At 44.1% G+C, this 14,131-nt stretch overlaps 1 protein-coding gene across 4 annotated transcripts in view; it reads right to left on the reverse strand.

Moving 5' to 3' along the window:
• TRIO (trio Rho guanine nucleotide exchange factor) overlaps window positions 1-14,131 on the reverse strand; it is a 270,608-nt gene that overhangs the window by 165,206 nt on the left and 91,271 nt on the right. For all 4 annotated transcript variants that reach the window (XM_028737945.2, XM_028737948.2, XM_028737949.2 and 1 more), the window contains exons 6-8: window positions 12,117-12,239; window positions 6,837-7,028; window positions 1,245-1,376 (exon numbers count right to left, since the gene is read on the reverse strand). In XM_028737945.2, coding sequence (XP_028593778.2) covers window positions 1,245-1,376; window positions 6,837-7,028; window positions 12,117-12,239 — 447 coding nt within the window. The remainder of the gene's footprint in view (window positions 1-1,244; window positions 1,377-6,836; window positions 7,029-12,116; window positions 12,240-14,131) is intronic.

Consider the following 14,131-nt stretch of genomic DNA (forward strand, 5'->3'; position numbering starts at 1 on the left):
CGTTATGTTGCTTTGAACCTGTATGCTTCATATTTTACTTTCTTTAGTGAAGTTTAATTCTGGATCGTTTTATTGATGTTTTAATGTGCTGTAAACCGCTTTGAGATTTTTCTTAAAAATATAAAGTGGTATAGAAATGAATAATAACGATGATAATGATAGAATCATGCTCAATGCAGCACAGTGACACGTGGAATAAATGTTAACAACATTTCAAGAAAATGAATCAACAGTTGCGAAACAGGAAACGGTGTTAACAAAAACCTACTCTTAATATCAATCCGGAAAAGGGCAGCGAGAGGGAAGACATGGGCATAAGGGGGCAGGCTTATGCCCGCCCCGCCAAAGCATGTGAGGGTCAGGAACGGAACCCCCATGCAAAATGGTCGCCACCTGCAATATATAAGAGAAGTACTGCAACGCGCTCTATGTGGGGCTACCTTTGAAGGTGACCCGGAAACTGCAATTAATCCAGAATGCGGCAGCTAGACTGGTGACTGGGAGTGGCCGCCGGGACCACATAACACCGGTTCTGAGAGATCTGCATTTGCTCCCAGTACGTTTCTGAGCACAATTCAAAGTGTTGGTGCTGACCTTTAAAGCCCTAAACGGCCTTGGTCCAGTATACCTGAAGAAGCGTCTCCACCCCCATCGTTTAGCCCGGACACTGAGATCCAGCGCCAAGGGCCTTCTGGCAGTTCCCTCATTGCGAGAAGTAAGGTTACAGGGAACCAGGCAGAGGGCCTTCTCGGTAGTGGCGCCTGCCCTGTGGAACGCCCTCCCAGCAGATGTCAAAGCAATAAACAACTATTTTACTTTTAAAAGTCATCTTAAGGCAGCCCTCTTTAGGGAAGTTTTTAATGTTTGATGCTGTACTGTTTTTAATATTCAGTTGGAAGCCACCCAGAGTAGCTGGGGAAACCCAGCCAGATGGGCGGGGTATAAATAATAAATTATTATTATTATTATTATTATTATTATTATTATTAAGTAAACAGTGGACATATTACTTCTCCTCTGCCCTGAGTACCTCTGTTTTCACGTGTGTGTGCCATCGACTGAAGATAACACTACATGTATCTAATGAAGCATTCGCCAATCCCCACAAGCTTATGCCTTTATAACTGTTATTCGTTTGGGTGCTGCTTTTCGGTGCTAAAAAGTCAAATGTGTGAAGCAGCCATTGCATTAGATTAAGTCCGACAAACAATCCACTTAAAAACAGGGGCAGTGGTGTTACCTACCTCAGAATATGCCAGAGTAATGTGCTCATATATTCCTTGGTGGTGATGGATGGAGTCCTCCAAGTCCTGAAGTTCTGAGGGGAGATCTACCTCTCCACAGGCCTTGCACCAGGAATCCACGTTACTCATGTACTGGAAGGAAAGAAAATCCTAGTTATTTGCACCAGAACGTAAATTGAGAGATTGCATTAGGCTTCGTGCATAACATTAGACAAACAAGGGTGAATCAAGGAGCAAACTAGCCCTCCTGAAGGCAAGCTTTTTATCTGCCTGCCTTTAAAACCCTGCACTCTTCTATCCAGAAAACGCTCAAGTCTATGAGGAATAGCAGGAACGTCTTAGGAACCTCTTCGGCTAGCTACTAGCATGAATTCAGATTCGTTTCTGCCCTTGCTTAATCCAGATCAAAGAATAGGATGCCTTCAGAAAAAAGAAGGAAGAAGAATTACATGTTTATTTTGCTATCCTCTGCAATGGAGAGACAGTTGTAAAAGAAAGGGGGGGGGGGACATCGCTTGAGTAAAATGAGAGCTCTTTTGTTAAGCTGTGGAGGGGCTTGAGAGAGGAAACAAACACATATGGAAGCACTAAAACAATCTGAAGCCAAACCTCAATTGACATGCGAAACAGGACAGTTCTAAATGCATCCAAAAATCTTTAAAGGGTTCAGCTGCAATTTCTGGCAGCAGAAAATCCTGTCGGATCAGGCAGCCCGATCATCCTCACTGTTAACACGCTCCCTAACATACAGAGTCATGGTGTTATCTTATAATTCGTAGCCTGTTTTCCTGTGGCGAAAGCCCTACAATTAAGCACACAGCAGAACGATGCATTAATAAGGCTAATTCAATTAGTCCCAGACTCCGCCTACATGTTCTATTTTTATTTCTCCTCAAGTTTACACAGAAAACACTGAAAGAACAGTCTCTCCCTCTTAATTATTTGGGCACTCATGCCACAACGACCAGGCGCACTTGTGGGACCATAGACGCATCATCCAATAGCAAGTTGGCTGCAAGCGATGCACCCTTTTTGTTCTGAAATTACGCAATGCAAACTTTTGCTTGTGAAACAGAAGCATGCTCAAACTGGCATTAGTACTGGGAGAACTTAAGGCAAGCACTAGAACACAAACCGGGAATGAGAAAGAAGGCTGGATGCCATGGGTAGGCAAACTAAGGCCCAGGGGCCGGATCAGGCCGAATTGCCTTCTAAGCCTGGCCCGTGCACGGTCTGGGAATCAGCGTGTTTCTACCTGAGTAGAATGTGTGCTTTTGTTTAAAATGCATCTCTGGGTTATTTGTGGGGCATAGGAATTCATTCTTTCCCCACCCCCCAAAAAAATATAGTCTGGCCCCCCACAAGGTCTGAGGGACAGTGGACCGGCCCCCTGCTGAAAAAGGTTGCTGACCCCTGCTGTATGCAGACCATCATATGCTTCCCTTATAGGCCTAAGTGGCATGCATTCCTGTCACCCAAATTCCTTATGGTGTCATTTTAATCTTCTTGTTGTTGTTTAGTCGTGTCCAACTCTTTGTGACCCCATGGACCAGAGCGCGCCAGGCACTCCTGTCTTCCACTGCCTCCCACAGTTTGGTCAAACTCATGCTGGTAGCTTCGAGAACACTTTCCAACCATCTCGTCCTCTGTCGTCCCCTTCTCCTTGTGCCCTCCATCTTTCCCAGCATCAGGGTCTTTTCCAGGGAGTCTTCTCTTCTCATGAGGTGGCCAAAGTATTGGAGCCTCAGCTTCAGGATCTGTCCTTCCAGTGAGCACTCAGGGCTGATTTCCTTCAGAATGGAGAGGTTTGATCTTCTTGCAGTCCATGGGACTCTCAAGAGTCTCCTCCAGCACCATAATTCAAAAGCATCAATTCTTCGGCGATCAGCCTTCTTTATTGTCCAGCTCCCACTTCCATACATCACTACTGGGAAAACCATAGCTTTAACTATACGGACCTTTGTTGGCAAGGTGATGTCTTTTTAAGATGCTGTCTAGGTTTAATCTTGTAGGATCTACTAAAAAGCAGCAGCAGTAGCCAGGGAATCATGGCCCAGAGCTGGGAAGCAAACCCGATCCTAAAACCCTCAATTATCTCCAGCAGAAGGAGGGGAAACTGACTGGCTTTACAGAGGAACCTGCCTCCTGGTAGACTGAACCCATCACCAATATCTGAACTCACAATGTAGGTAAGAACTAAACCCCTTGAAGATGGCAGATGAAGAACCTGCCATTGGGTCCAGTCCAACACCATCTGCCTTCGAGGTTTCTCTCTTTCCCAGTCTGGTCAGCTTTTCTGCTAAAGACCCCAGGAACTGACTTTTTGCATGCAAAGCGTGTATTCTAGGCTATGACCCTTCCCCAAATACTTAGGATTTATCACCATCCCCATACAGCAGCCCTGTGCAGGTTGTGATATCTGAAGTCAGGACCTCAGTTCTCTCTGCAAGAGATAGTGTACCTGCTCAGGGCTTTCCTTTAGGTGAGGAAAGATTTGAATCTAGGTCTTCTATGTCTTATTAGCCACTGCTCCACCACAAGAAAAATCAACCCAGTTCCATGTTTGGTTTTGGTACAAAGTCTCCCATCTGCGCCACATTCATCCCTCTTTTGCTCCACTAATAGCAATATACTATTTTGGCAGGTTGCAGCTATTTTAAAAAGCTGCCCCTGCCAGAATTGAATTTTTCTTTCTTTTTTTAATATACATTTTTATTAGTTTTTACATATATTTTCCAAACAGAACATATCATCTCGTCTCATGCAACATTTTGGCTATTTTCGCCTCAGACTTCCATCAACCACGTCTAATGATTTTCAAACCTCATCTCTTAATCTTACATTTGTTATCCTATTACTTCTAATAACCCATAGCTTAAAATCCAGTCTCATAAATCTTTTCTGCAATATTTCATATAGTTCTTATAGAACTATATTAAATATTGACTATTCTTCGCAACTACTAAAGGTATAGAGATGGCTGCTCTCCTTTAATCTGATCCTCTTCGCTGCTTGATGGGATAAATCACTCCTACTAAACTAGCAAAAATGTATAGAATTGCTACAAACATGTGCTGGAAGTGTAAAGAGAAGGAAGGCACCTTCTATCATATGTGGTGGATGTGCAAGATAACGGAAGCATTCTGGGAAATGATTTACAATGAAATTAAAAAAATGTTTAAATAACCTTTTGTTAAAATACCAGAAGCCTTTTTGTTAGGAATTTTAGGTGCAGAAATACCAAAGGAGCAAAAAAGACTATTTATGTATGCAACGACAGCTGCGAGGTTACTTTTGGCCTCGAGATGGAAGGAAGACAAAGTCCCTACCAGAGAAGAATGGCTGATAAAGATGATGGACTATGCTAAATCGGCAAAAATGACCGGGAAGATCAAAGATCAAGAAGACAACAAATTTAATAAAGAATGAAAGAAATTTATAAGTTACCTTAAAGAACACCATAGACAATTAAAAACATTGGCAGGATTTTAACAACACTTGTAATGCAACAAGAACTATGGTAAAAATGAGAGTTAACTGATAAATGGAGAACATTATACAACACAGTTGAAAAAAGACTTAAAATGGAACCCAGGAAGGGGCAGAGGTAAGTCCAAGGATTCAGGGAATCTTATTAGTGTATGATTATGAATTTAATTTGAATGTTAATCTTAATTGTAAAATGGAATAATAATTAAAAAATCGCATCTAGAGCGTCGAATACAAAACTTCAGCCGTAGCAAGTCAAAGAGAGCCGCTCCGTATATTTCACTCTTCCGTTTAGCTCAATAAAAGGACAATTAAGTAACACCACTAACTGTAACAGAAACAAAACTGACGGGCAACTCAAAGCCGAGTTTGCAAGTGAGCAGCTCATTCCCTTAAGGAAGACACGCTCTACTTATAGAGACAGCCCTCCAGGGGATAAGAGGAACATTTATGCCTGCTTCTCACTAAATCAGGTTTTTAATTCACTTGTGGCTACGCATAACTTAGAACTGTTACTTTAAATAGCCGAGAACGCCTGCAGCTAGAGACCCTAGTCAAACGCTTGCCTCAGGTTAAACTTTTAATTTTAATCTTGCATCCCAGCGTCCTCAGCTTTCTAGTTATCCTCTACGATCCTTGGAAAACGTTTGATGGATAATGTAGACGGTGGAACTATCATGATGCCATTCAAGACGTTGGAACTTTATTGGCACAAACAACTGCTTTTGCTTATGCTTTTTTCTCACCAGCAGGTGAGTTCCAAGACCACGTTGTACGTTTGCCTCTTAACAAGGCATCACATTAAAAAAAAAAAAAAAAAAGCTTATTTGTAGCTTGTAAAGGTAAAGGGACCCCTGACCATTAGGTCCAGTCGTGTCCGACTCTGGGGTTGCGGCACTCATCTCACTTTATTGACCAAGGGAGCCGGCGTACAGCTTCCGGGTCATGTGGCCAGCATGACTAAGCCGCTTCTGGCAAACCAGAGCAGCGCATGGAAACACTGTTTACCTTCCCGCCGGAAGCGGGTATTTATCTACTTGCTCTTTGACGTGCTTTCAAACTGCTAGGTGGGCAGGAGCTGGGACCGAACAACGGGAGCTCACCCCGTCGCGGGGATTCGAACCGCTGACCTTCTGATTGGCAAGTCCTAGGCTCTGTGGTTTAACCCACAGCGCCACCCGCGTCCCTATTTGTAGCTTGTAGTGACCACCAATTCCCAAAGCAGTTACAGGCAGGCTTGCCATGAGATCCCTCTACTTGCCCATGCTTTGAGGATGAAGGGCAGACCTATGCAGCTTGTGTGTGTTTTGCTGGAGGGAACAAGAAAAACCAAAATCAAGATGAGGATTTCCTTGTTCTTTCTAGCAAAATATAGGAGGTGTTACAGCTACAGTGAGGGTGTGTTGAGGAGCAATGGCCCTCGTCCCTTGTCCAAAGCAAGGATCTCAAGTCAAACGGACTTGGAGCAGGTTGAGGATCAACAGAACCTGCTGGAGCAATGGAGAAACTTTTGGAACAACAATGGGATACCAGCTTCGCCCAAGGCATGATGGATAACAGCAACAACCGGGGGAAAGAAAGACGTAACATCTTACAAGGACAAAACACAACGGACAAGATAATTGCCACACAGAGGAAGAACAAGGATATAGTCTGAGCTCCTCACTTGTAGTTTTAAAAAGCATTTAATGTGTTAACACAAATAGAAGTTATGAATACTGCAGTTGTTGTGTAAGGGATTATTATTAGGACTGGAATGTAATGGAAATTTTGGAACACAGAAATAAAGCAAATAATCAAGCCATCAATTCTAGCTCATGGGGGGGGCACCTTATCTAAATCATATAATTTGGTATTTGAATTATTGGTATTAACAATTGCATTATCAGTTGGCATTGTTATAATGAGGCTATTATTGGGATGTAATTGAAAACTAATGAAAATTATTCAAAAAGAAAAAAGAAACCAGGAACTCGCCCTGTCCCAAAGCCCCTTTAAGAGGCAAACATACAAACAGGGGCTCATGAGAGGCAAAACCCATTTCAAGATTAAATGGGACCGTACATGTTCAGCCTGCTGTCGCCGCCGTGCAGAATTACTGACCTGCTCCGATTTCTGGTGGAAAATGGCCGACATGTCCAATAAAGTACTTCGCTCATCCAGCGCTGCAGCAAACGCTTTCCATTCCTGCTCCAACTGGCTAGCGATCTGTTTGATTTGCTGCGAGGCGTAGTGACCGGATTCCACCAAACGGTTGGCTACAGACATGATGCGGTTTATGTTTACATACACATTCTGGAAAGAGAGGAAACAGAACACATTAGACAAGAACAAAAACACATTATACAGTGGTTCCGCTCCTTTCTCCTGGGCCGTGTCCAGAAAGTGGTGTTGGGGGGATGAGTGTTCAGACCCCTGGGCTCTCACTTGTGGGGCGCCTCAGGGTTCCGTCTTCTCCCCCATGCTTTTTAATATCTCTATGAAGCCGCTGGGAGAGATCATCAGGGGGTTTGGACTGGGTGTCCATCAGTATGCAGACGATACCAGCTCTACCTCTCTTTTAAATCAGAACCAGTGAAGGCGGTGAAGGTCCTGCGTGAGTGCCTGGAGGCAGTTGGAGGATGGATGGCGGCTAACAGGGGGCGGGTGGGTGTGGGGGACTCCCTGGTCCTGAATGGGGTAACGGTGCCCCTGAAGGACCAGGTGCGCAGCCTGGGAGTCATTTTGGACTCACAGCTGTCCATGGAGGCGCAGGTCAATTCTGTGTCCAGGGCAGCTGTCTACCAGCTCCATCTGGTACGCAGGCTGAGACCCTACCTGCCTGTGGACTGTCTTGCCAGAGTGGTACATGCTCTAGTTATCTCCCGCTTGGACTACTACTACTCAGTCAGATGGGCGGGGTATAAATAATAAATTATTATTATTATTATTATTATTATTATTATTATTATTATTATTATTATTATTAGAATGCCAAGCATGCCGCAGACCTCTCTGAGAAAGTAAGAGTCTATCATGTTGCAAACCAGCTTTTCGCTCGTATCCTTATACTGTGATAACCAGGGTCGTGCGCATTTTGTGTAAGTTCAGAATTCAGTATCCTGAATTTGACATCCCGGGAAAGTCTGAACATCCATTATTTTTTAAAAAAAATAATACAAGCAAGTAGGCTGGAAGGATGCTAAATTCAGCACGTGGTGCAATATTCGGAGCTTACACAGGCAATATTAAATCTAAACTTTCATTAAACGCAAAGTAATCAGAACAGAGAAAAACATGGCTTACTGCTGCTCCTTAGCTACCCACTCAAGCACAAAGGCTGTCACCTTGACACAAAATTTGGCGCCCCCTCCCCATGCTGCCTTCCCAAAGCCGGATAAATTAGGTACCATGCTTTGGGAAGGTGGCGTGAGGCTTTGGCAGGGTCCTACAGCCCTCCCATCTCCTTCCCCAAGTTGGGCAAGCGCTAACTAGGCTTTGGGAAGGAGGGAGGACTCTGGGATACTGTCCGGGCCACCGTACTTCCTTCCCAAAGCCCGGCAAGGCACAAGGGCTATGGGGAATGGGGACATCAAATAGGCAGCAACCCTTCATGAGAATTATTCTTCAGAGAACACCATGGACTAAGATTCCAGGCCAGCCTTCCACAAACTGGTGCTTTCTATTTTTTCCCCCCAAGTAATTTTTTATTGTTTTCCTTACATATTCTTTTCCAACAAGCCATATTAATGCCATACATTCCCTTTGACTCTGCCGAGTCGCAACTCCCCTCCCTCCCTGTAATTGATATATTTAACCCCTTTCTATCACGCACATCATTCTCACAATAGTACTATTTACACTGAAAGTATTATGTCAATCCTGCTAGTGCCTTGACCTCTTTACAATTCTCCTTTAAATATTCAATAAATTTACTCCAATTATTTTGGTATCTTTGGTCTTCCTGGTCCCGGATCCTCCCTGACAATTTGGCAAGTTCTGCGTACTCCGTCAACTTCACCTGCCACTCCTGGGTGGTTGGTATGTCTTGTGTTTTTCATCTTTGGGCCAGGAGGGTTCTTGCGGCAGCCGTAGCATACATGAACAAATTTTGGTCTCCCATTTTGATTTCCATTCCTATTAAACCTAACAGACACACTTCCGGTCTTTTGGGGAAAGTATACCTAAATTTTTATAAATTCATTTATAAAAATTTATAAGTTCATCATAAATTGATTCCCAATTTTTTTTAACCTTGTCACAGGTCCACCACATATGAAAATAATCACCATCTACTTTTTTTACATTTCCAACATTTTCTTTCTCTTTTTCTATACATTTTAGCCAACTTTACTGGTGTCAAAACACCTAGAAAGCACCAGTTTAGGTAGCTAAAAGTTAGCAAACTGGTGCTTTCTAGGTGTTTTGGAGAACAAGTCCTATCAGCTCCAGCCAGCAAGGGCACTAGGTTGGGGGAGGTTTTTTCCTAGCCATTAGGCATGAGACAAGACAGCCCCTCTTAACTCCAAGGCTTCTGGCAGAATTCACAGCTTCCTATATTCCCTTTTAAAAAAACGGGAAGAAAGGAGTGTGTGCACTTAGCAGGTAAACAGCATTCGCTATTCCATCAGGGACAAAATGCAACTGACTGCTCACAATTTCAGCACCCCCTGTCGTTTTCTGGAAAGCAACAGCGAAATGCCATCGTGCCAGCACTGCTTTCTCCAAGCCCTTTGCCGCGACATGTTTTCGAAGCAGGGCAGAAAAATGAGCACCTCTCTCTCGAGCAAAAGCCTACTTTTATTTGATCGAGTAAAGCACATTGCAGAAACAGCAAAATCACCCTGTACCTTGGACTGATCTCATTTACACAGATTTCTATTAACACTGTGACTTTTGTTTGCTGCGGCCTCAAACGGAACTTTGGGAGGGCTTAAAAACAGCTTATTAAATCAGCCTGACGGGTTTGTGAATTAAAAGGGAATATTAGAAGTTTGAAAAAAAGAAAAAGAAACCTTAAGCCTTCAGAAGGGCTGGGAGGGACTTTAACGAGGGTCAGGGAAGACTTCTTACTGCCTATTCTTGGACTATATATTTTTTTTACCTTATCTGACCTCATTGCTTCATGCTGTATTCAAATAAGACTGCTAGGATATGAGATTTTACCTTAGCAGTTCCACTCAAATCCAAGGAGGCTACCAATTATCGGCCACAACAACACCTTATAGACTGATACTATATAAACAAACCATTATACAAAGCAAAGGAGCCCCATTTTTCAAATAATAATAAGTTCATCAAGGCCTGGACTAAATTTGTAAATTATTTAAATTATTTAAAAGACAATTGTAGTCAATCAAACACGTTGGTAGGATTGCAAGAAGCTTTGTAAGGAAATGTATAAAAAATCACTGCAGGGAAGAATAAGAAAATATGATGCTTTGATGCTTTTGATTTGAAAGCAATGGTGAAGTAGTGAAAATGCAGAAATTTGAAATGAAAGATAGAAAATCATAAGGAAGTGTCCGGGCTGAACGATGGGGGTGGAGATGCTCCTTCAGGTATACTGGGCCGAGGCCGTTTAGGGCTTTAAAGGTCAGCACCAACACTTTGAATTGTGCTCAGAAACATACTGGGAGCCAATGCAGATCTCTCAGGACCGGTGTTATGTGGTCCAGGCGGCCACTCTCAATCACCAGTCTAGCTGCCGCATTCTGGATTAGTTGCAGTTTCCGGGTCACCTTCAAAGGTAGCCCCACATAGAGCGCATTGCAATAGTCCAAGCGGCAGATAACTAGAGATAGCCACTCTGGCAAGACAGTCCGCAGGCAGGTAGGGTCTCAGCCTGTGTACCAGATGGAGCTGGTAGACAGCCGCCCTGGACACTGAATTAACTTGCACCTCCATGGACAGCTGTGAGTCCAAAATGACTCCCAGGCTGCGCACCTGGTCCTTCAGGGGCACTGTTACCCCATTCAGGACTAGGGAGTCCCCCACACCCGCCTGCCCCCTATCCCCCCAAAACAGTACTTCTGTCTTGTCAGGATTCAACCTCAATCTGTTAACCGACATCCATCCTCCAACCACCTCCAGGCACTCACACAGGACATTCACTGCCTTCACTGGTTCACAGATAGTTCACTATGGCCTGCTGGACTGATGAATACTCCTGCTCTGTGATTTGTTAGTGACAACATTTCTGGGAAAGTGACTGCTTGGCCTCTCTATTCACTGGACTCCTAAGGGCTGAATGTCAAGCCAGAAACACAAGCAGAAGGCTCGGCTTTTGCATAACCCTCACCTAGAACGAACTCTTCAGACATGTCAGCATTTGTTTCCATCTCGATCTCAATCCCTATCCTCGGCTCAGACTGTCCAAAATGCTAATTAACTTCAGTAATTAGTGCCTTTTGATAAAAGGCAAGCCCATGCAGGCCTCTGCAACGAACCGCTATCATTAAGACGTTAGAAAACGATGTCAAAATAGGCCACATTCGAATTCCTAATCTGAAACCAAAAGCAGTGCAAGCAAGGACAAACCCAAACCACAAAAGCTTTAGCAAATCCTAGCTTACTGGTATATTAGTCCATTTCAAACTGTTTTTTAGAACTGCCAATGTCTCTTCTATCGTGCTGACCCCTGTTTAAACATGGATCAAATTAGGATTGGTTTCGTTTTATCCATGTAACACTGTCATGCGCCTTCTCAGGGTGTGTGTGTGTTTGTGTGTCTGATGTAGTTGTCCCCATTCTCTTGAGTGCAAACAAAACTCCATCAGGCTCTAATTTACCTACCCTCATTTAAAAATGACAGCCTGGACCACAGTTCCTGAAAGCTGAGCTGTTTCAGCGGAGTTTCGCAACTTGCGGAATTATTACTATTAGCTAATCTATCACTGCACAGCCATTCACAATCCTTGTGGCAAAAGCACACATACACAGAAATGAGGCCTCCAACTTTCGCTGAATTTGGAAGGAGTCCATATACGTTATAATCCGGCTACTTCTAGGCAGCATGACTCACTAGCCTTGGGCACAACTCCCTAGTCCTCATGCCATAATGTACAAAGTTATTTCTCTCTCAGTTTACTCCCTGCCTCCACTGAATAAGAAGATTACAGGCCCTCTGGGTAGGGGGACCTGTTCGCCTGTCGCCTGCAAGTTGCTACCATGGCAGCTGTAATAGTTCTGCAAAACCCGAAGCAACTATGTTGTTCTCAGTCTCTCTTTCTCCCTTCTCTTCTCCTACCTTGTTTATTTAGATTGGATTCTGTTCTTTCCTCTCCAGCACACTGCATACTGACAGGGCCAGCACCTGGGGTCAGACTTTCATGAGTCTCTGCACTGTCAAATACAAGATGTTTGCCAAATACAAAGTGCCGTTGCAAGTTCCAATATTCTTACCATACAGTTCATAGCAAAATGATTGTGCTGTGTCTGGAGCTCCATGGCATGAGGGTGGCTGGCTCCAATCTCTGTGTAGCTGTTCAGAAACAGGCCTTTGTTGTGTGTGATCCAGTCAAACATCTAGAAGAAAACAGGAATTAATGCTCATCACAGGACAGGGCACCAGCTTAAACAACAACAGCAACATATTTTGCATGTTTACAAGCAAAGACTTTCCAAATTAGCAAAGCTTTAAGCACAGAGTTCTGCCAGCCAGGCTTGTAAATAACCAATTGCCTAGACCCCTGTGGCGAGGAGAGACATCACCTTGCCAACAAAGGTCCGTATAGTAAAAGCTATGGTTTTCCCAGTAGTGATGTATGGAAGTAAGAGCTGGACCATAAAGAAGGCTGATCGCCAAAGAATTGATGCTTTTGAATTATGGTGCTGAAGGAGACTCTTGAGAGTCCCATGGACTGCAAGAAGATCAAACCTATCCATTCTGAAGGAAATCAGCCCTGAGTGCTCACTGGAAGGACAGATCCTGAAGCTGAGGCTCCAATACTTTGGCCACCTCATGAGAAGACTCCCTGGAAAAGACCCTGATGTTGGGAAAGATGAAGGGCACAAGGAGAAGGGGACGACAGAGGACGAGATGGTTGGACAGTGTTCTTGAAGCTACAAGCATGAGTTTGACCAAACTGCAGGAGGCAGTGGAAGACAGAAGTGCCTGGCGTGCTCTGGTCCATGGGGTCACGAAGAGTCGGACACGACTAAACGACTAAACAACAACAACTGTGGCGAGGAAGCACTGACCCCAAGCAACCAGCTGGGAGAAGCTTTTGCAAAGAAATGGGTTGGCTCTTTTCGGCCATCGACATGCCCCAAATGGTAAATGATAGGAGTGACTAGTGAAGCAAGTAGAAATTGTTGTGGACTACTAGTAATGTCCATTGTGTACCCATTTGCAAAGCATAAGTAAAAACAGAGAAACACTATGAAGAAGGTCGTATTATTTGGTGGCTACCTAACTTGTGAGAGCACCACACCACACTCCTCAACTTGCTCAACAATGGACTAAAACAGCAGGGGCAAGCATTAGGGTGGGCCTTATGGGTGTCCTGTTCCAACACTTCAAATTCCTGTTCCAACACTTCAAATTCTCTGGTTTGAAAGGGAGCAAACATGAGCTCCCCAAGCGCATTATCACAACTGAGGGTTAGGACAGGGTCCAAAGGATTCTTAATAAACTGGAAAATTGGGCTGAAAACTGAGTAAAAGAAGAGATTAATGTAAAACAAAAACAAAAAAAACTACAGCTAAAAGAGAGGCAGGGAGAAGGACATTAAACAAATGCACAGTGACCGAAAGTAAGACGGCCAATTATGCAGGAATACTACCAACAAGCACTAGGTTAACTCAGGATAATAGCAGCAGCAACAACAGCAGCAGCAGCAACAGTCATCAGAACTATTCGAAAAGCAAAGGGGGCCTCAGTTGCACTGGATATCACATTGCTAAGACATCTCAGAGGCCAGCACAGAAATAAATGTCGTAAGGGCTGCGAGGCAACTGTGCACATTGAAAGGGCCACAACAAGTAATTGCTAATGAACACAGTATGAAAGTTCACACGGACCACCCGGAACTGCACTAGTTACAAGTACAGTTGGAATGCTACAACCAGTTCTCCGCATTTTGAGATACGGAGGAAAGACAAGCTGCAATATAAAAAGGACCGGCCACAGCACGTCCATTTACTAGTTTTGCAGCTGAAATGACAGACCAGCGTACATCAAACAGAGCATGGCTACAGCTGTCAGTCTTGCCTCTTCCGACATGCTTCGGACGGGCTGTCTGCTCTGGGCTTTTAAAGAGAGTGTCCATGCAAGTTGTCGCCTTGCTAGAAATCAAGATTATGTAGAGGATTGGGGGGGGGGCAGAAGAGGGGTTTCTTGGCGACATCACAAGGGTTAGCCAACCAGCTTGTTTCTCAATGTCTGGTCCAGATACCAGGGAATGGAGAGTTCACAG

The sequence above is a fragment of the Podarcis muralis genome, chromosome 8, assembly GCF_964188315.1.
Source record: "Podarcis muralis chromosome 8, rPodMur119.hap1.1, whole genome shotgun sequence".
In the NCBI taxonomy this organism is placed as follows: Eukaryota; Metazoa; Chordata; class Lepidosauria; order Squamata; family Lacertidae; genus Podarcis; species Podarcis muralis.